The sequence below is a fragment of the Scyliorhinus torazame genome, chromosome 3, assembly GCF_047496885.1.
Source record: "Scyliorhinus torazame isolate Kashiwa2021f chromosome 3, sScyTor2.1, whole genome shotgun sequence".
NCBI lineage: Eukaryota > Metazoa > Chordata > Chondrichthyes > Carcharhiniformes > Scyliorhinidae > Scyliorhinus > Scyliorhinus torazame.
This window is the reverse complement of record NC_092709.1, coordinates 373,951,124-373,973,965: the sequence shown is the minus strand read 5'-3', so window position 1 is coordinate 373,973,965 and position 22,842 is coordinate 373,951,124. Positions and strand designations below refer to the sequence as shown.

General features: G+C 49.0%; 1 protein-coding gene across 1 annotated transcript in view; it reads right to left on the bottom strand.

Moving 5' to 3' along the window:
* Positions 1–15,804, bottom strand: part of LOC140409372 (rhotekin-like) — a 297,698-nt gene extending 281,894 nt beyond the window's left edge. Inside the window, exons 1-2 of the mRNA XM_072497817.1 lie at positions 15,680–15,804; positions 347–546 (exon numbers count right to left, since the gene is read on the bottom strand). Of these exons, the coding sequence (XP_072353918.1) occupies positions 347–546; positions 15,680–15,748 (269 nt within the window). The 5' untranslated portion in view covers positions 15,749–15,804. The remainder of the gene's footprint in view (positions 1–346; positions 547–15,679) is intronic.
* Between the last annotated feature and the right edge of the window lie 7,038 nt (positions 15,805–22,842).

Here is a 22,842-nt window from a genome sequence, read left to right as displayed (position 1 = left end):
GGGACAAGTGTGTGACTGGAGCAAGTGTGCAACTGGAACAAGTGTGCGACTGGGACAAGCGAGCGACTGGAACAAGTGTGAGACTGGGCCAAGCGTGCAACTCGGTCAAGTGTATGACTGGGACAAGTGTGCGACTGGAACAAGTGTGTGACTGGGACAAGTGTGTGACTGGGACAAGTGTGTGACTGGGACAAGTGTGCAAGTCTCCAAGCAGGTCTGCTCTCTTCACTCATGTTTAAGAAAACTTTGTACAAACTCCCTCCTTCACCCGCCAATCCAGGAGGAGGTATCTCTGGGAACTCACTTCTCAAATCCCCACATCTTTGGGTGTAAGTCAGTTACTCACCGCCTGACCTTCCGCTGCATCAGCTGAGCTTCTTTCATTCTTTGGACCGTTGACATGTAGGCCATGATGCGGTTGTTGCAGGTCAGAAGGCTCTTGGCTGCCTCCAGTGCTTGCTGCCTCTGTGTACAGGCTGCTAGGAGTTTACAGGCCCCCTCACGCATCCGGACTTCATGGTCAATTTTCTTCTGGAAATCAGTGTCCTGCAAAACATGGAGCAAAGGGCACTTTCTGAATAAAATATCACAAACTTACCGATTAACAGTAGGAGGAGGCTATTCAGTCCCTCTAGCCTGCTCCAAGATTCAATAACATGATGAGTGATCGGATTGTAACCTCACATCACAGTCAGCCTACCCCCAACAAGGTTTTATTCATTTGTTAGTCAAGAATTTGTTTACCTGTCTTCAGTATATTCATTGACTCTGTTCCCCCATTGCAATCTGGGGAAGAGAGTTACAAAGATTCTTAATCTTTAATAATCTTTATTAGTGTCACAAGTGGCACTAGGGCAGCACGGTAGCACGGTGGTTAGCACTGTTGCTTCGCAGCTCCAGGGTCCCAGGTTCGATTCCCGGCTTGGGTCACTGTCTGTGCGGAGTCTGCACGTCCTCCCCGTGTCTGCGTGGGTTTCCTCCGGGTGCTCCGGTTTCCTCCCACAGTCCAAAGATGTGCAGGTTAGGTGGATTGGCCATGATAAATTGCCCTTAGTGTCCAAAAAGGGTAGGTGGGGGTTATTGGGTTATGGGGATCGGGTGGAAGTGAGGGTTTAGGTAGGGTGCACTTTCCAAGGGCCGGTGCAGACTCGATGGGCCGAATGGCCTCATTCTGCTCTGTAAATTCTATTCTCAGGAGGCTGACATTAACACTGCAGTGAAGTTACTGTGAAAAGCCCCTAGTCGCCACATTCCGTCGCCTGTTCGGGTACATGGAGGGAGAATTCAGAATGTCACCGAAAAGCACGTCTTTCGGGACCTGTGGGAGGAAACCGGAGCACCCGGAGGAAACCCACGCAGACACGGGGAGGACGTGCAGACTCCGCACAGACAGTGACCCAAGCCGGGAATCGAACCTGGGACCCTGGCGCTGTGACTGTGCTGCCCATGGAGCAGAACCAAAGTAGAACAAAGGAAAGTACATGCCCTTCGGCCCTCCAATCCTGTGCCCATCATGATGCCCGAACTAAAAAAACCTTCTGCCCTCACTCGGTCCGATCCCTCTGTTTCCTCCCTATTCACGTATCCATCCCGCTGCCTCTGAAATGTCGCTAATGTGCTGCTTCTGCCACATCCTCTGGCAGCGCGTTCCAGACACCCACCCCTCTCTGTGTGGAAAACTTACCCCGCACATCTCCCTTAAACTCCCCCCTCTCACCCTGACCCTGTGCCCCCTTGTAACTGACATTTCCACCCTTGGAAATAGCCTCTGACTATCCCCCCTGTCTGTGCCTCTCAGAATTTTGTTGACCTCTATCAGGTCTCCCCTCAGCCTTCGAAACAGTCCTAGTTTATTTAACCTCTCCTCATAGCCAACACCCTCAAAACCATTTCTATACACTACAAACAACAGAGGTCCCAGCACTGATCCCTGTGGAACACCACTAGCTATAGATCTCCATTCTGAAAAACACCCTTCCACCGTTACTCTCTGTCTTCTATAACCAAGTAAGAAGTCTTACAACAAGTTAAAGTCCACAGGTTTGTTTCGAATTAGTGGGGGGGCGGGATGACCTTGGCAAGATGTCCGTCCTCTTCAATGACGTGTTGAAGGCTGCGAAGAAGATGTCATAGTTTCTCCGCTCCGGGAAAGTACTGGACGACGTGTCTGTCGGTTGTGTCCCGTGTTTGTCTTCTGAGGAGGTCGGTGCGGTTTTTTGCTGTGGCGCGTTGGAACTGTCGATCGAGACGAGTCAAGCGCCATATCCCATTTGTACGGGGGCATCTTTCAGCGTCTGGTCTACAGATGTCTGTTACGCTCCTCCTCGTCTGAGCAGATCCTGTGTATACGGAGCGCTTGTCCAGAGGGGATGGCTTCTTTAATGTGTTTAGGGTGGAAGCTGGAGAAGTGGAGCATCGTGAGGTTATCCGTGGGTTTGCGGTAAAGCGAAGTGCTGAGGTGACCGTCCTTGATGGAGACGAGTGTGTCCGAGAATGCAACTGATTCTGGAGAGAAGTCCATGGTGAGTCTGATGGTTGGATGGAACTTATTGATGTCATCATGTAGTCATTTCAGTGATTCTTCACCGTGGGTCCAAAGGAAAAAAATGTCATCGATGTATCTGGTGTATAACGTCGGTTGAAGGTCCTGTGCGGTGAGGAGGACCCTACGTGCTCTCATCCCACGTACTCCCCGCATTGGAGATCTCTACTGCCTCCCAAAAATACACAAGGCCAACACACCAGGCCGTCCTATCGTTTCAGGCAATGGGACCCTGTGTGAGAACCTCTCTGGCTACATCGAGGGCATCTTGAAACCCATCGTACAAGGTACACCCAGCTTCTGTCGCGACACGACGGACTTCCTGCAGAAACTCAGCACCCATGGACCAGTTGAACCAGGAACATTCCTCGTCACAATGGACGTCTCGGCACTCTACACCAGCATCTCCCATGACGACGGCATTGCTGCAACAGCCTCAGTACTCAACACCGACAACTGCCAATCTCCAGACGCAATTCTGCAACTCATCCGCTTCATTCTGGATCACAACGTCTTCACCTTCGACAACAAGTTCTTCATCCAGACGCACGGAACAGCCATGGGAACCAAATTCGCACCCCAATACGCCAACATCTTCATGTACAAGTTTGAACATGACCACCTCACCCCACAGGACCTTCAACCGATGTTATACACCAGATACATCAATGTCATTTTTTTCCTTTGCACGCACAGCGAAGAATCACTGAAGTGACTACACGATGACATCAATAAGCTCCACCCCACCATCAGACTCACCATGGACTTCTCTCCAGAATCAGTTGCATTCTCGGACACACTCATCTCCATCAAGGACGGTCACCTCAGCACTTCGCTTTACCGCAAACCCACGGATAACCTCACAATGCTCCACTTCTCCAGCTTCCACCCTAAACACATTAAAGAGCCATCCCCGATGGACAAGCCCTCCGTATACACAAGATCTGGTCAGATGAGGAAGAGCGTAACAGACATCTACAGACTCTGAAAGATGAGCTTGTACGAACAGGATATGGCGCTCAACTCATCGATCGACAGTTCCAACGCGCCACAGCAAAAAAACGCACCGACCTCCTCAGAAGACAAACACGGGACACAACCGACAGAGTACCCTTCGTCGTCCAGTACTTCCCCGGAGCGGAGAAACTATGACATCATCTTCGCAGCCTTCAACACATCATTGATGAAGACGAACATCTTGCCAAGGTCATCCCCACACCCCCACTACTTGCCTTCAAACAACCGCGCAAACGCAAACAAATCATTTTTTTATTTTTATTTTTTATTTTATTTTTTTATTTTTTTTACAATACAGCGCAGTACAGGCCCTTCGGCCCACGATGTTGCACCGAAACAAAAGCCATCTAACCTACACTATACCATTATCATCCATATGTTTATCCAATAAACTTTTAAATGCCCTCAATGTTGGCGAGTTCACTACTGTAGCAGGTAGGGCATTCCACGGCCTCACTACTCTTTGCGTAAAGAACCTACCTCTGACCTCTGTCCTATATCTATTACCCCTCAGTTTAAAGTTATGTCCCCTCGTGCCAGCCATATCCATCCGCGGGAGAAGGCTCTCACTTTCCACCCTATCCAACCCCCTGATCATTTTGTATGCCTCTATTAAGTCTCCTCTTAACCTTCTTCTCTCCAACGAAAACAACCTCAAGTCCATCAGCCTTTCCTCATAAGATTTTCCCTCCATACCAGGCAACATCCTGGTAAATCTCCTCTGCACCCGCTCCAAAGCCTCCACGTCCTTCCTATAATGCGGTGACCAGAACTGTATGCAATACTCCAAATGCGGCCGTACCAGAGTTCTGTACAGCTGCAACATGACCTCCCGACTCCGGAACTCAATTCCTCTACCAATAAAGGCCAACACTCCATAGGCCTTCTTCACAACCCTATCAACCTGGGTGGCAACTTTCAGGGATCTATGTACATGGACACCTAGATCCCTCTGCTCAGCCACACTTTCAAGAACTTTACCATTAGCCAAATATTCCGCATTCCTGTTATTCCTTCCAAAGTGAATCACCTGACACTTCTCTACATTAAACTCCATTTGCCACCTCTCAGCCCAGCTCTGCAGCTTATCTATATCCCTCTGTATCCTGTAACAAATCATTATTTGCAGCAATCTACCTAGATTTCAGAACAGCGACCACGACACCACACAACCCTGACATGGCAATCTCTGCAAGAAATGCCAGATCATCGACATGGATACCGCCATTACACGTGAGAACACCACCCACCAGGTACGCGGTACACACTCGTGCGACTCGGCCAACGTTGTCTACCTCATACGCTGCAGGAAAGGATGTCTGAAGCGTGGTACATTGGCGAGACCATGCAGACGCTGCGACAACGGATGAACGGACATAGAACATTACAGCGCAGTACAGGCCCTTCGGCCCTCGATGTTGCGCCGACCTGTGAAACCACTCTAAAGCCCATCTACACTATTCCCTGATCGTCCATATGTCTATCCAATGACCATTTGAATGTCCTTAGTGTTGGCGAGTCCACTACTGTTGCAGGCAGGGCATTCCACACCCTTACTACTCTCTGAGTAAAGAACCTACCTCTGACGTCTGTCCTATATCTATCTCCCCTCAATTTAAAGCTATGTCCCCTCGTGCTAGACATCACCATCCGAGGAAAAAGGCTCTCACTGTCCACCCTATCTAATCCTCTGATCATCTTGTATGCCTCAATTAAGTCACCTCTTATCCTTCTTCTCTCTAACGAAAACAGCCTCAAGTCCCTCAGCCTTTCCTCATAAGATCTTCCCTCCATACCAGGCAACATTCTGGTAAATCTCCTCTGCACCCTTTCCAAAGCTTCCACATCCTTCCTACAATGCGGTGACCAGAATTGCACGCAATACTCCAAATGCGGCCGCACCAGAGTTTTGTACAGCTGCAACATGACCTCATGGCTCTGAAACTCAATCCCTCTACCAATAAAAGCTAACACACCGTACGCCTTCTTAACAACCCTCTCAATCTGAGTGGCAACTTTCAGGGATCCATGTACATGGACACGGAGATCTCTCTGCTCATCCACACTGCCAAAAATCTTATCATTAGCCCAGTACTCTGTCTTCCTGTTATTCCTTCCAAAATGAATCACCTCACACTTTTCTGCATTAAACTCCATTTGCCACCTCTCAGCCCAGCGCTGCAGCTTATCTATGTCCCTCTGTAACCTGTAACATCCTTCCGCACTGTCCACAACTCCACCGACTTTAGTGTCATCTGCAAATTTACTCACCCATCCTTCTACGCCCTCCTCCAGGTCATTTATAAAAATGACAAACCGCAGTGGCCCCAAAACAGATCCTTGTGGTACACCACTACTAACTGGACTCCAGTCTGAACACTTCCCATCAACCACCATCCTTTGTCTTCTTCCAGCTAGCCAATTTCTGATCCAAACTGCTAAATCACCCTGAATTCCATGCCTCCGTATTTTCTGCAATAGCCTACCGTGGGGAACCTTATCAAACGCTTTGCTGAAATCCATATACACCACATCAACTGCTTTACCCTCATCCACCTGTTTGGTCACCTTCTCAAAGAACTCAATAAGGTTTGTGAGGCACGACCTACCCTTCACAAAACCGTGTTGACTATCTCTAATCAAATTATTCCTTTCCAGATGATGATACATCCTATCTCCTATAAACCTTTCCAAGACCTTGCCCACAACAGAAGTAAGGCTCACTGTTCTCTACAAAGAACAAAGAAATGTACAGCACAGGAACAGGCCCTTCGGCCCTCCAAGCCCGTGCCGACCATGCTGCCCGACTAAACTACAATCTTCTACACTTCCTGGGTCCGTATCCCTCTATTCCCATCCTATTCATGTATTTGTCAAGATGCCCCTTAAATGTCCCTATCGTCCCTGCTTCCACCACCTCCTCCGGTAGTGAGTTCCAGGCACCCACTACCCTCTGTGGAAAAAACTTGCCTCATATATCTACTCTAAACCTTGCCCCTCTCACCTTAAACCTATGCCCCCTAGTAATTGACCCCTCTACCCTGGGGAAAAGCTTCTGACTATCCACTCTGTCTATGCCCCTCATAATTTTGTAGACCTCTATCAGGTCGCCCCTCAACCTCCGTCGTTCCAGTGGGAACAAACCGAGTTTATTCAACCGCTCCTCATAGCTAATGCCCTCCATACCAGGCAACATTCTGGTAAATCTCTTCTGCACCCTCTCTAAAGCCTCCACATCCTTCTGGTAGTGTGGCGACCAGAATTGAACACTATACTCCAAGTGTGGCCTAACTAATGTTCTATACAGCTGCAACATGACTTGCCAATTCTTATACTCAATGCCCCGGCCAATGAAGGCAAGCATGCCGTATGCCTTCTTGACTACCTTCTCCACCTGTGTTGCCCCTTTCAATGACCTGTGGACCTGTACTCCTAGATCTCTTTGACTTTCAATACTCTTGAGGGTTCTACCATTCACTGTATATTCCCTACCTGCGTTAGACCTTCCAAAATGCATTACCTCACATTTATCCGGATTAAACTCCATCTGCCATCTCTCCGCCCAAGTCTCCAAACAATCTAAATCCTGCTGTATCCTCTGACAGTCCTCATCGCTACCCGCAATTCCACTAACCTTTGTGTCGCCTGCAAACTTACTAATCAGACCAGTTACATTTTCCTCCAAATCATTTATAGTTCCCAGCACTGATCCCTGCGGAACACCACTGGTCACAGCCCTCCAATTAGAAAAGCATCCTTCCATTGCTACTCTCTGCCTTCTATGACCTAGTCAGTTCTGTATCCACCTTACCAGCTCACCCCTGATCCTGTGTGACTTCACCTTTTGTATTAGTTTACCATGAGGGACCTTGTCAAAGGCCTTACTGAAGTCCATATAGACAACATCCACTGCCCTACCTGCATCAATCATCTTTGTGACTTCCTCGAAAAACTCTATCAAGTTAGTGAGACACGACCTCCCCTTCACAAAACCATGCTGCCTCTCACCAATACGTCCATTTGCTTCCAAATGGGGGTAGATCCTGTCTCGAAGAATTCTCTCCAGTAATTTCCCACCCACTGAAGTAAGGCTCACCGGTCTGTAGTTCCCTGGATTATCCTTGCTACCCTTCTCAAACAGGGGAACAACATTAGCTATTCTCCAGTCATCCGGGACATCACCTGAAGACAGTGAGGATCCAAAGATTTCTGTCGAGGCCTCAGTAATTTCCTCTCCAGCCTCCTTCAGTATTCTGGGGTAGATCTCTTCAGGCCCTGGGGACTTATGTACCTTAATATTTTTTAAGACGCCCAACACCTCGTCTTTTTGGATCTCAATGTGACCCAGGCTATCTACACACCCTTCTCCAGACTCAACATCTACCAATTCCTTCTCTTTGGTGAATACTGATGCAAAGTATTCATTTAGTACCTCGCCCATTTCCTCTGGCTCTACACATAGATTCCCTTGCCTATCCTTCAGTGGGCCAACCCTTTCCCTGGCTATCCTCTTGCTTTTTATGTACGTGTAAAAAGCCTTGGGATTTTCCTTAACCCTATTTGCCAATGACTTTTCATGACCCCTTCTAGCCCTCCTGACTCCTTGCTTAAGTTCCTTCCTACTTTCCTTATATTCCACGCAGGCTTCGTCTGTTCCCAGCCTTTTAACCCTGACAAATGCCTCCTTTTTCTTTTTGACGAGGCCTACAATATCTCTCGTTATCTAAGATTCCAGAAAATTGCCGTATTTATCCTTCTTCCTCACAGGAACATGCCGGTCCTGAATTCCTTTCAACTGACACTTGAAAGCCTCCCACATGTCAGATGTTGATTTGCCCTAAAATATCCACCCCCAATCTAGGTTCTTCAGTTCCCGCCTAATATTGTTATAATTAGCCTACCCCAATTTAGCACATTCACCCTAGGACCACTCTTATCCTTGTTCACCAGCACTTTAAAACTTACTGAATTGTGGTCACTGTTCCTGAAATGCTCCCCTACTGAAACTTCTACCACCTGGCCGGGCTCATTCCCCAATACCAAGTCCAGTACCGCCCCTTCCCTAGCTGGGCTGTCTACATATTGTTTTAAGAAGCCCTCCTGGATGCTCCTTACAAACTCTGCCCCGTCTAAGCCCCTGGCACTAAGTGAGTCCCAGTAAATATTGGGGAAGTTGAAGTCTCCCATCACCACAACGTTGTTGTTTTTACTCTTTTCCAAAATCTGTCTACCTATCTGCTCCTCTATCTCTCGCTGGCTGTTGGGAGGCCTGTAGTAAACCCCCAACATTGTGACTGCACCCTTCTTATTCCTAATCTCTACCCATATAGCCTCACTGCCCTCTGAGGTGTCCTCTCGCAGTACAGCTGTGATATTCTCCCGAACCAGTAGCGCAACTCCGCCTCCCCTTTTACATCCCCCTCTATCCCGCCTGAAACATCTAAATCCTGGAACGTTTAGCTGCCAATCCTGCCCTTCCCTCAACCAGGTCTCTGTAATGGCAACAACATCATAGTTCCAAGTACTAATCCAAGCTCTAAGTTCATCTGCCTTACCCGTAATAATTCTTGCATTAAAACATATGCACTTCAGGCCACCAGACCCGCTGTGTTCAGCAACTTCTCCCTGTCTGCTCTGCCTCAGAGCCCCACTGTCCCTATTCCCTAGTTCTCCCTCAATGCTCTCACCTTCTGACCTATTGTTCCCGTGCCCACCCCCCTGCCTTACTAGTTTAAACCCTCCCGTGTGACACTAGCAAACCTCGCTGCCAGGATATTTATGCCTCTCCAGTTCAGATGCAACCCGTCCTTCTTATATAGGTCACACCTGCCTCGGAAGAGCACCCAGTGTTCCAGATAACGGAAACCCTCCCTCCTACACCAGCTGTTTAGCCACGTGTTTAGCTGCTCTATCTTCCTATTTCTAACCTCACTGGCACGTGGCACAGGGAGTAATCCCGAGATTACAACCCTAGAGGTCCTATCTTTTAACTTGCTGCCTAGCTCCCTGAACTCCTGCTGCAGGACCTCATGCCCATTCCTGCCTATGTCATTAGTACCAATATGTACAACGACCTCTGCCTGTTTGCCCTCCCCCTTCAGGATGCCCTCTACCCGTTCGGAGACATCCTGGACCCTGGCACCAGGGAGGCAACATACCATCCTGGAGTCTCTTTCACGTCCACAGAAGCGCCTATCTGTACCCCTGACTATAGAGTCCCCTATCACTATTGCTCTTCTGCGCTTTGACCCTCCCTTCTGAACATCAGAGCCAGCCGTGGTGCCACTGCTCTGGCTGCTGCTGTTTTCCCCTGATAGGCTATCCCCCCCAACAGTATCCAAAGGGGTATACCTGTTCGAGAGGGGGACAACCACAGGGGATTCCTGCACTGACTGCCTGCCCTTTCTGGTGGTCACCCATTTCTCTGCCTGCACCTTGGGTGTGACCACATTTATATAACTGCGATCTATAAAGCTTTCCGCCACCTGCATTCTCCTAAGTGCATCCAATTGCTGCTCCAACCGAACCATGCGGTCTGTGAGGAGCTCCAGTTGGGTGCACTTTCTGCAGATGAAGACATCCGGGACGCTGGAAGCTTCCTGGACCTGCCACATCTCACAGTCAGAGCACTGCAGCCCTCTAACTGACATTACGTCAATTAATTTGTAAATTAAAATTAAAAGTTTTTTTTTTAAATGTTTTAAGTTGCTGTTAACTATCTGTTTCCTAGCACTAGATTTCTACTATAAATGCGAAAGCTAAATATAGTACTCTCCGATCTCTGGCTTAGATACCCCTCTAAATTATAATTAAGTAATTATGTTTAATTAGTTCCCAATGCTTAATTTTTTTAATTTAGTGTAGATTCCCAACCAGCCACTCAGGTCACAGCTTTTCTGTGATGTCCCTTCAGTTCCCCCCCGCCCCCCCTCCACACTCAAAATTTGAAAAGGTACTGGGGTTGTCTCTATTCCCCTTCTTGAACAAGGGGACAGCATTTGCTATCCTCCAGTCTTCTGGCATTATTCCTGTAGACAAAGATGACTTATAAGATCAAAGCCAAAGGCTCATCAATCTCCTCCCTAGCTTCCCAGAGAATCCTAGCATAAATCCCATCTGGCCCAGGTGACTTATCTATTTTCATACTTTCCAGAATTGCTATCACCTCCTCTTTATGAACCTCAAGCCCTTCTAGTCTAGTAGCCTGAATCTCAGTATTCTCCTCGACAACATTGTCTTTTTCCTGTGTGAATACTGACGAAAAATATTCATTTAGCACCTCTCCTATCTCCTCGGACTCCACGCACAACTTCCCACTACTGTCCTTGACTGGCCCTACTCTTACCCTAGTCATTCTTTTATTCCTGACATATCTATAGAAAGCTTTAGGGTTATCCTTGATCCTACCTGCCAAAGACTTCTCATGTCCCCTCCTGGCTCTTCTTAGCTCTCTCTTTAGGTCCTTCCGAGCTAACTTGTAACTCTCGAGCGCCATAACTGAACCTTCATGTCTCATCTTTACATAAACCTCCTTCTTCCTCTTGACAAGTGTTTCGACTGCTTTAGTAAACCACGGTTCCCTTGCTCGACCACTTCCTCCCTGCCTGACAGGTACATACTTATCAAGGACACACAGTAGCTGTTCCTTGAACAAGCTCCACATTTCCATTGTGCCCATCCCCTGCAGTTTTCCTCTCCATCCGATGCATCCAAAGTCACATCATAATTGCCTTTCCCCCAGGTATAACTCTTGCCCTGCGGTATATACCTATCCCTTTCCATCACTAAAGTAAACGTAATCGAATTGTGGTCACTATCACCAAAGTGCTCACCTACCTCCAAATCTAACACCTGTCTTGGTTCATTCCCCAGTACCAAATCCAATATGGCCTCGCCTCTCGTTGGCCTATCTACATACTGTGTCAGGAAACCCTCCTGCACACATTAGACAAAAACGGACCCATCTAAAGTACCCGAACTATAGCGTTTCCAGTCAATATTTGGAAAGTTAAAGTCCCCCATAACAACTACTCTGTTGCTTTCACTCCTATCCAGAATCAACTTTGCAATCCTTTCCTCTGCATCTCTGGAACTTTTCGGAGACCTATAGAACACCCCCAACAGGGTGATCTCTCCTTTCCTGTTTCTAACCTCAGCCCATACTACCTCAGTAGCCGAGTCCTCATCAAATGTCCTTTCTGCCATCGTAATACTGTCCTTGACTAACAATGCCACCCCTCCCCCTCTTTTACCACCTTCACTAAGCTTACTGAAATATCTAAACCCCGGCACCTGCAACAACCATTCCTGTCCCTGCTCAATCCATGTCTCCGAAATGGCCACAACATTGAAGTCCCAGGTACCAACCCATGCTGCCAGTTCACCCACCTTATTCCGGATGCTCCTGGCATTGAAGAAGACACACTTTAAACCACCTTCCTGCCTGCCGGTATACTCCTGCAACTTTGAAACCTTACTCATGACCTCACTACTCTCAACCTCCTGCATACTGGAGCTACAATTCAGGTTCCCAATCTCCTGCTGAATAGTTTAAACCCTCCCGACATCGCACGACAATCACCAGGCAGGAAGGTTCCCTTCCAGTCGGGGAACAATTCAGCCTCTGATCTCCGGGTAAGCGTTCTCCAAGGCGGCCTTCAGGACCTGCGACAACGCAGAATCGCCGAGCAGAAACTGACAGCCAAGTTCCGCACACATGAGTGCGGCCTCAACCGGGACCTTGGATTCATGTCGCATTACATTCATCCCCCACCATCTGGCCTGCGAAATCCTACCAACTGTCCTGGCTTGAGACAATTCGCACCTCTTTAACCTGTGATTATAAGAACATAAGAACTAGGAGCAGGAGTCGGCCATCTGGCCCCTCGAGCCTGCTCCACCATTCAATGAGATCATGGCTTATCTTTTGTGGACTCAGCTCCACTTTCCGGCCCGAACACCATAACCCTTAAGCCCTTTATTCTTCAAAAAACTATCTATCTTTATCTTAAAAACATTTATTGAAGGAGCCTCAACTGCTTCACTGGGCAAGGAATTCCATAGATTCACAACCCTTTGGGTGAAGAAGTTCCTCCTGAACTCAGTCCTAAATCTACTTCCTCTTATTTTGAGGCTATGCCCCCTAGTTCTGCTTTCATCCGCCAGTGAAAACTGCCCGCATCTATCCGATCCCTCTTTCCAGTTGCTCCGTCTGGACCTGTAAAGTCTTAATTACCTGCAACGACTCGCATTCAAAGCATTGTGTTGCATCTTTGACTTTGTCTCTATATATGCTTCTGGAACCCACCTCTTCATTCACCTGAGGAAGGAGCAGTGCTCTGAAAGCTAGTGATTCGAAACAAACCTGTTGGACATTAACCTGGTGTTGTAAGGCTTCTTACTGTGCTCACCCCAGTCCAACGCCGGCATCTCCACTTCTATAACCAAGACAGTTCTGGATCCACCTAGCGAGCCCACCCTGAATCCCATGTGGGTGATTTTAGTTTTTGTACCAGTCTGCCATGCGGAACCTTGTCAAACACCTTACTAAAGTCCATATAAACTACATCCACAGTCCTTCCCTCATCAATTTTTTCACCTCTTCAAAAAACTCAATCAAGTTGGTGAGACATGATCTTTCCCATACAAAACCATGCTGCCCGTCACTAACTGGTCCACTTTCCTCCAAATGTCCAGATATCGTGTCCCTCAGAACCTTTTCCAAAAGCTTCCGCAAAAGCTGGAAATGCAGAGTGGCCAACTTCCGCTTCCAGTGTCTATGTTTGTCTGTTTCTCTTCACAGATACTGCCTGTATAGATAGAAACATAGAAAACAGAAGCAGGAGCAGGCTATTCGGCCCTTCTAACCCGCTCTGTATTGTGAACAGGGCTGATCATCAAGTTCAATTTTTAAAATAAATTTAGAGCACCCAATTCATTTTTTCCAATTTGGGGGCAATTTAGTGTGTCCAATCCACCTGCCCTGCACATCTTTGGGTTGTGGGGGCGAAACCCACGCAGACACGGGGAGGATGTGCAAACTCCACACGGACAGTGACAAAGAACAAAGATGTGGAGATGCCGGCGTTGGACTGGGGTGAGCACAGTAAGAAGTCTTACAACACCAGGTTAAAGTCCAACAGGTTTGTTTCGATGTCACTAGCTTTCGGAGCGCTGCTCCTTCCTCAGGTGAACAAAGAACAAAGAGAAACACAGCAGAGGGACAGATGCTTCGGACCCCGCGCCTCATCCAGCAGATCCTCCCTCCCAGTAAATCCAGCAGATCCCACAAAGCAAATCCAGCACAGCCCCCATCCCAGCAAATCCAGCACAGCGCCCATCCCAGCAAATCCAGCACAGCGCCCATCCCAGCAAATCCAACATATTCCCCATCCCAGCAAATCCAGCACAGCGCCCATCCCAGCAAATCCAACATATTCCCCATCCCAGCAAATCCAGCAGATCCCCATCCCAGCAAATCCAACATATTCCCCATCCCAGTAAATCCAACAGATCCCCATCCCAGTAAATCCAGCAGATCCCCATCCCAGTAAATCCGGCAGATCCCACAAAGCAAATCCAGCACAGCCCCCATCCCAGCAAATCCAGCACAGCCCCCATCCCAGCAAATCCAACATATTCCCCATCCCAGCAAATCCAGCAGATCCCCATCCCAGCAAATCCAACATATTCCCCATCCCAGTAAATCCAACAGATCCCCATCCCAGTAAATCCAGCAGATCCCCATCCCAGTAAATCCGGCAGATCCCCATCCCAGTAAATCCGGCAGATCCCCCATCCCAGTAAATCCAGCAGATCCCCATCCCAGTAAATCCAGCAGATCCCCATCCCAGTAAATACAGCTGATCCCCCATCCCAGTAAATCCAGCAGATCCCCATCCCAGTAAACCCAGTAGATCCCCCATCCCAGTAAATCCGACAGATCTCCCATCACAGTAAATCCAGCAAATCCCCCATCCCAGTAAATCCAGCAGATCCCCATCCCAGTAAATCCAGCAGATCCCCATCCCAGTAAATCCGGCAGATCTCCCATCCCAGTAAATCCAGCAGATCGCCCATCCCAGTTAATCCGGCAGATCCCCATCCCAGTAAATCCAGCAGATCCCCATCCCAGTAAATCCAGCAGGTCCCCCGTTCCAGTAAACCCAGATCCCCATCCCAGTAAATCAACCAGATCCCCATCCCAGTAAACCCAGTAAACCCTGCTCAGGGATCCAGTGGGTCACTGTCCCTCGCCTGGATCCAATAGTTCCAAGTGGATCACTGTCCCCCTGCCGGTGACCTAGTGTATTTGTGGGAGTGGGGTCAGGGATCTAGTGGATCTCATTTGTTGAGTGTGACTGGGATCCAGTGAATCTCTTTGCATGGGGGTGATCCAGTGGCTATTTGGGTGGGATGGGTGATCCAGTGAATATCTCTGGGCGGGAGATCTATTGGATTACTCTGTGTTGGGGATTTGGTGGATCTCTGAACGGAGTGGCATGGGGGTCCAATTGATCTATGGTTGTGGGGTTGGGGATCCAGTGGATCTCTCTGGGTAGATGATCCAGTGTATTTCTGAGAGGGGTGGGTGGGGATCAGTGGATCTATGGGAATGGGTTTGGGGATCCAGTGGCCATCTCGTGCCGGGGTACATTGGATCTCTGGATGTGGGGTGTGTGTCCAGTGGAGCTCTCTGGGTGTATGGGGTTGTGTGGATCTCCCAAGGAAGGGATCAGTCGATCACTCTGTGCTTGGGGATCAGGTGGATCTCTCTGGGAGGGATGTGATATCCAGTGAACCCTGGGAGGGATGTGGTGGTGATCCAGTGGATCTCTGGTAGGGACTGGGTTGGTGCTCTAGTTGGTCTCTGAGGGGGTGGGTTAGGGATCCAGTGGATCTCTGTGAGGAATTGTCTGGTGACCAAGTGGATCTATGGAAGGGATGAGTTGGGGACCTAGTGGGTCTCTCTGCGTTGGAGATCCAGTTGATCAGTGGGAGGGTGGGCTGGGGACCCAGTGGATCTCTAGGATGATTGGGCTGGGATCAGTGGATCTCTGGGAGGGTGGAGACCCAGTGGATCTCTGGGAGGGTTGGAGACCCAGTGGATCTCTTGGTTACCTGGAGACTTTGGGCCATTTGGCGAATGTAAATCAGGTTCAGATCCTCCATAATCCGCGAGCGCTCCATCCGCCCGGTCACCGCTCCGGACACACTGACCCCGGCCCCGCTCCGGACACACTGACCCCGGCCCCGCTCCGGACACACTGACCCCGGCCCCGCTCCGGACACACTGACCCCGGCCCCGCTCCGGACACACTGACCCCGGCCCCGCTCCGGACACACTGACCCCGGCCCCGCTCCGGACACACTGACCCCGGCCCCGCTCCGGACACACTGACCCCGGCCCCGCTCCGGACACACTGACCCCGGTCACCGCTCCGGACACACTGACCCCGGCCCCGCTCCGGACACACTGACCCCGGCCCCGCTCCGGACACACTGACCCCGGCCCCGCTCCGGACACACTGACCCCGGCCCCGCTCCGGACACACTGACCCCGGCCCCGCTCCGGACACACTGACCCCGGCCCCGCTCCGGACACACTGACCCCGGCCCCGCTCCGGACACACTGACCCCCCGGGACAGAGGGGTGGACACTGCACCGGAAAGACTGACTTCCCCCCAGCGCCGCAGCTCCTCCCCCCTCCCCCCTCCTCACTCCCTCACTCCCCTCCTCACTCCCTCACTCCCCTCCTCACTCCCTCACTCCCCTCCTCACTCCCTCACTCCCCTCCTCACTCCCTCACTCCCCTCCCCAGTCCCTCACTCCCCTCCTCAGTCCCTCACTCCCCTCCCCAGTCCCTCACTCCCCTCCTCAGTCCCTCACTCCCCTCCTCAGTCCCTCACTCCCCTCCTCAGTCCCTCACTCCCCTCCTCACTCCCTCACTCCCCTCCCCAGTCCCTCACTCCCCTCCTCAGTCCCTCACTCCCCTCCTCACTCCCTCACTCCCCTCCTCAGTCCCTCACTCCCCTCCCCAGTCCCTCACTCCCCTCCTCAGTCCCTCACTCCCCTCCTCAGTCCCTCACTCCCCTCCTCAGTCCCTCTCCCTCACATTCAGTGAGTGCCGGCTGCAGATTACTGACAGGAAACCCAGTGTCTGATTCCAGCCCCTCAGCTCTGCAGCTGCGGAGGCCCTTGGCTCAGAAACTCTCTCTGCTGACACAGGCTGCATTCAGCTCCAACTCCCCTCAATGCACCAAGTGTTTCAAATCAACCAGCTGCAAACCTCGCTGCAAAGTTCACATTCCTTACAAACTATCAGCGTTTCATCCTCCTCCCTCTCTCTACAAACTGTCAGCGTTTCATCCTCCTCCCTCTCCCTGCAAACTATCAGCGTTTCATCCTCCTCCCTCTCCCTGCAAACTATCAGCGTTTCATCAACCTCCCTCTCTCTACAAACTATCAGCGTTTCATCAACCTCCCTCTCTCTACAAACTATCAGCGTTTCATCAACCTCCCTCTCCCTGCAAACTATCAGCGTTTCATCAACCTCCCCCTCTCTGCAAACTATCAGCGTTTCATCAACCTCCCTCTCCCTGCAAACTATCAGCGTTTCATCAACCTCCCTCTCTCTGCAAACTATCAGCATGTCATCCTCCTCCCTCTCTCTGCAAACTATCAGCGTTTCATCAGCCTCCCTCTCTCTGCAAACTATCAGCATGTCATCCTCCTCCCTCTCTCTGCAAACTTTCAGCGTTTCATCAGCCTCCCTCTCTCTGCAAACTATCAGCATGTCATCCTCCTCCCTCTCTCTGCAAACTATCAGCGTTTCATCCTCCTCCCTCTCTCTGCAAACTTTCAGCGTTTCATCAGCCTCCCCCTCTCTGTAAACTATCAGCGTTTCACCAGCCTCACTCTCTCTGCAAACTATCAGCGTTTCATCAGCCTCACTCTCTCTGCAAACTATCAGCGTTTCATCAACCTCCCTCTCTCTGCAAACTATCAGCGTTTCATCAGCCTCACTCTCTCTGCAAACTATCAGCGTTTCATCAGCCTCCCTCTCTCTGCAAACTATCAGCGTTTCATCCTCCTCCCTCTCCCTGCAAACTATCAGCGTTTCATCAACCTCCCCCTCTCTGCAAACCATCAGCGTTTCATCAGCCTCCCTCTCCCTGCAAACTATCAGCGTTTCATCAACCTCCCTCTCTCTGCAAACTATCAGCGTTTCATCAACCTCCCCCTCTCTGCAAACTATCAGCGTTTCATCAGCCTCCCTCTCTCTGCAAACTATCAGCGTTTCATCAACCTCCCCCTCTCTACAAACTATCAGTGTTTCGAGCCTGCTCCACCATTCAATGAGATCATGGCTGATCGTTTGTGGACTCAGCTTCACTTTCCTGCCCGAACACCATAACCCATAATCCTTTTATTCTTCAAAAAACTATCTACCTTTATCTTAAAAACATTTATTGAAGGAGCCTCTACTGCTTCACTGGGCAAGGAATTCCATAGATTCACAACCCTTTGGGTGAAGAGGTTCCTCCGAAGCTCAGTCCTAAATCTACTTCCCCTTATTTTGAGGCTATGCCCCCTAGTTCTGCTTTCACCCACCAGTCAAAACAACCTGCCCGCATCTATCCTATCTATTCCCTTCATAATCTTATATGTTTCTGTAAGAGTCCCCCCTCATCCTTCTAAATTCCAACGAGTACAGTCCCAGTCTACTCAACCTCTCCTCGTAATCCGACCCCTTCAGCTCTGGGATTAACCTAGTGAATCTCCTCTGCACACCCTCCAGTGCCAGTACGTCCTTTCTCAAGTAAGGAGACCTAAACTGAATACAATACTCCAGGTGTGGCCTCACTAACACCTTATATAATTGCAGCAGAAACTCTCTAGTCTTAAACTCCATCCCTTTACCAATGAAGGACAAAATTCCATTTGCCTTCTTAATCACCTGTTGCACCTGAAAACCAACTTTTTGCGACTCATGCACTAGGACACCCAGGTCTCTCTGCACAGCAGCATGTTTTAATATTTTATCATTTAAATAATAATCCCTTTTGCTGTTATTCCTACCAAAATGGATAACCTCACATTTTTCAACATTGTATTCCATCTGCCAGACCCTAGCCCATTCACTTAGCCTATCCAAATCCCTCTGCAGACTTCCAGTATCCTCTGCACTTTTTGCTTTACCACTCATCTTAGTGTCGTCTGCAAACTTGGAAACATTGCCCTTGGTCCCCAACTCCAAATCATCTATGTAAATTGTGAACAGTTGTGGGCCGAACACTGATCCCTGAGGGACACCACTAGCTACTGATTGCCAACCAGAGAAACACCCACTAATCCCCACTCTTTGCTTACTATTAATTAACCAATCCTCTATCCATGCTACTACTTTCCCCTTAATGCCATGCATCTTTATCTTATGCAGCAACCTTTTGTGTGGCACCTTGTCAAAGGCTTTCTGGAAATCCAGATACACCACATCCATTGGCTCCCCGTTATCTACCATACTGTTAATGTCCTCAAAAAATTCTACTAAATTAGTTAGGCACGACCTGCCCTTTATGAACCCATGCTGCATCTGCCCAATGGGACAATTTACATCCAGATGCCTCGCTATTTCTTCCTTGATGATAGATTCCAGCATCTTCCCTACTACCGAAGTTAAGCTCACTGGCCTATAATTACCCGCTTTCTGCCTACCTCCTTTTTAAAACAGTGGTGTCACGTTTGCTAATTTCCAATCCGCCGGGTCCACCCCAGAGTCTAGTGAATTTTGGTAAATTATCACTAGTGCATTTGCAATTTCCCTAGCCATCTTAATGGTAAAAACTGGGCGGCATGGACTGGTTGGGCCGAAGGGCCTGTTTCCATGCTGTAAACTTCTATGATCTCTTTTAGCACTCTGGGATGCATTCCATCAGGTCCAGGAGACTTGTCTACCTTTAGCCCCATTAGCTTGCCCATCACTACCTCCTTGGTGATAACAATCCTCTCAAGGTCCTCACCTATCATAGCCTCATTTCCATCAGTCACTGGCATGTTATTTGTGTCTTCCACTGTGAAGACCGACCCAAAAAACCTTTTCAGTTCCTCAGCCATTTCCTCAACCCCCATAATTAAATCTCCCTTCTCATCCTCTAAAGGACCAATATTTACCTTAGCCACTCTTTTTTGTTTTATATATTTGTAGAAACTTTTACTATCTGTTTTTATATTCTGAGCAAGTTTACTCTCATAATCTATCTTACCCTTCTTTATAGCTTTTTTAGTAACTTTCTGTTGCTCCCTAAAGATTTCCCAGTCCTCTAGTCTCCCACTGATCTTTGCTACTTTGTATGTTTTTTCCTTCAATTTGATACTCTCCCTTATTTCCTTAGATATCCATGGTCGATTTTCCCTCTTTATACCGTCCTTCCTTTTTGTTGGTATAAACCTTTGCTGAGCACTGTGAAAAATCACTTGGAAGGTTCTCCACTGTTCCTCAACTGTTTCACCATAAAGTCTTTGCTCCCAGTCTACCTTAGCTAGTTCTTCTCTCACCCCATTGTAATCTCCTTTGTTTAAGCACAAAACACTAGTGCTTGATTTTACCTTCTCACCCTCCATCTGTATTTTAAATTCCACCACATTGTGATCACTCCTTCCGAGAGGATCCCTAACTATGAGATCCTGAATCAATCCTGTCTCATTACACAGGACCAGATCTAGGACCACTTGTTCTCTCGTAGGTTCCATTACATACTGTTCTGGGAAACTATCGTGGATACATTCTATAAACTCCTCCTCAAGGCTGCCTTGACCGACCTGGTTAAACCAATGGACATGTAAATTAAAATCCTCCATGATCAATGCTGTACCATTTCTACATGCATCAGTTATTTCTTTGTTTATTGCCTGCCCCACCATAATGTTACTATTTGGTGGCCTATAGATTACTCCTATCAGTGACTTTTTCGCCTTACTATTCCTGATTTCCACCCAAATGAATTCAACCTTATCCTCCATAGCACCGATGTCATCCCTTACTGTTGCCCGGATGTCATCCTTAAATAACAGAGCTACACCACCTCCCTTACCATCCACTCTGTCCTTCCGAATAGTTTGATACCCTCGGATATTTAACTCCCAGTCATGACCATCCTTTAACCATGTTTCAGTAATGGCCACTAAACCATAGACATTCACGATGATTTGCGCCATCAACTCATTTACCTTATTCCGAATACTAGGAGCATTCAGGTAAAGTACACTTATGTTGGCTTTTTTTTACCTCTGTTCTGAATCTTAACACCTCGATCTGTAACCTCTCCTAAGTTATATTTCCTCTTAACCTTTCTCCTAATTTTCCTTGTCGTTGAACCCATATCTTCCTGTAACAACCTGCCGCGTCGCTTACCATTAATGTTTTCACTTCCCGTTTTATTTCTTTTAGTATTCCTGGTTCTATTCACTGAGCTCCCCTCAGTCACTGTACCTTGTACTGTCGCCCTTTTTGATTTTTGACTATGGCTTCTCTGCCTTACACTTTCCCCCTTACTGCCTTTTGTTTCTGTCCCTGTTTTACTACCTTCCAACTTCCTGCATCGGTTCCCATCCCCCTGCCACAATAGTTTAAACTCTCCCCAACAGCTCTAACAAACACCCCCCCCCCCCTAGGACATCAGGTCCAGTCCTGCCCAGGCGCACACCGTCTGTTTTGTACTGGTCCCACCTCCCCCAGAACCAGTTCCAATGTCCCAGGAATTTGAATCCCTCCCTCTTGCACCATCTCTCGAGCCACGTATTCATCCTCTCTATCCTGGCATTCCTACTCTGACTAGCTCGTGGCACTGGTAGCAATCCTGAGATTACTACCTTTGAGGTCCTACTTTTTAGTTTAACTCCTAGCTCCCTAAATACAGCTTGTAGGACCTCGTCCCGTTTTTTACCTATATCGTTGGTGCCTATGTGCACCACGACAGCTGGCTGTTCACCCCCCCCCCCCCCCAGAATGTCCTGCAGCCGCTCCGAGATATCCTTGACCCTTGCACCAGGGAGGCAACATACCATCCTGGAGTCTCGATTGCGTCCGCAGAACCGCCTGTCTATTCCCCTTACAATTGAGTCCCCTATCACTATAGCCCTGCCATTCTTCTTCCTGCCCAGCTGCGCAGCAGAGCCAGCCACGGTGCCATGAACCTGGCTGCTGCTGCCTTCCCCTGGTGAGCCATCTCCCTCAACAGTATCCAAAGCGGTATATCTGTTTTGCAGGGAGCTGACCGCAGAGGACACCTGCACTGCCTTCCTACTCTTGCTCTGTCTTTTGGTCACTCATTTTCTATCTCCCTCAGTACCTTTCACCTGCGGTGTGACCAACTCGCTAAACGTGCTATCCACGACGTCCTCAGCATCGCGGTTGCTCCAAAGTGAGTCCATCCGCAGCTCCAGAGCCGTCAAGCGGTCTAACAGGAGCTGCAACTGGACACACTTCTTGCACGTGAAGGAGCCAGGGACAGTGGACGTGTCCCTGAGCTCCCACATCGCACACGAGGAGCATGACACGGGTCTGAGATCTCCTGCCATGTCTTAAACCTTTGGTTAACTTCAACAATTACAATTTCCCCCCCAACATTAAATAAATAAATAAACACCGAAGAAAAAAATAAATAAATATACCAATGAAAAGAAACAGAAAAACAGAAACACTACTTTCCAGTCACTTACCAGGGATAAAAAACACTTCCTCCCCACTGTAGCCATGTAAAATGGCTGCGTTCCGATTAATCTGGCCAAAACCCAGTTTAAAACGGCTAACCCGAAAGACTGCTGGGAAAAGCAGCCAAGAAGACACAAGCAGGCAGCTGCAGACAGCTTTGCATATTCAGCTCTGGGAACGTAGCCCAGATCGATACTCAGGGCTATCAACAGCCCATCAACCCAGGTATCCGCAGTTTCATTCAGGACTGTTTACACCTAATCTACTCAGACATCCACAGTTTAATCGGCTATCCCCGGGAACAATTGCAACATATTAGCAATTGAATACCGGGCCAGACCTGTCGGCGCCTGCAGTGGCCGAAACAAAGACAGGTGAGCGACCACCCCCCGATCGAGGAATCGCCTCACCATTGGACACATCGACCTCAGAGATTGGGGACAGAATCCAATCACTTGGGACTCAGGGTCAAGGGCCGCCCCGGGAGGCGGGAAGCCCCTGGGCCCTATAAAAGTGAGGGTCCAAGTTCAGATCTCTCTCTCTCTCCTCTTCGCCTGCTCGAGACCTTCG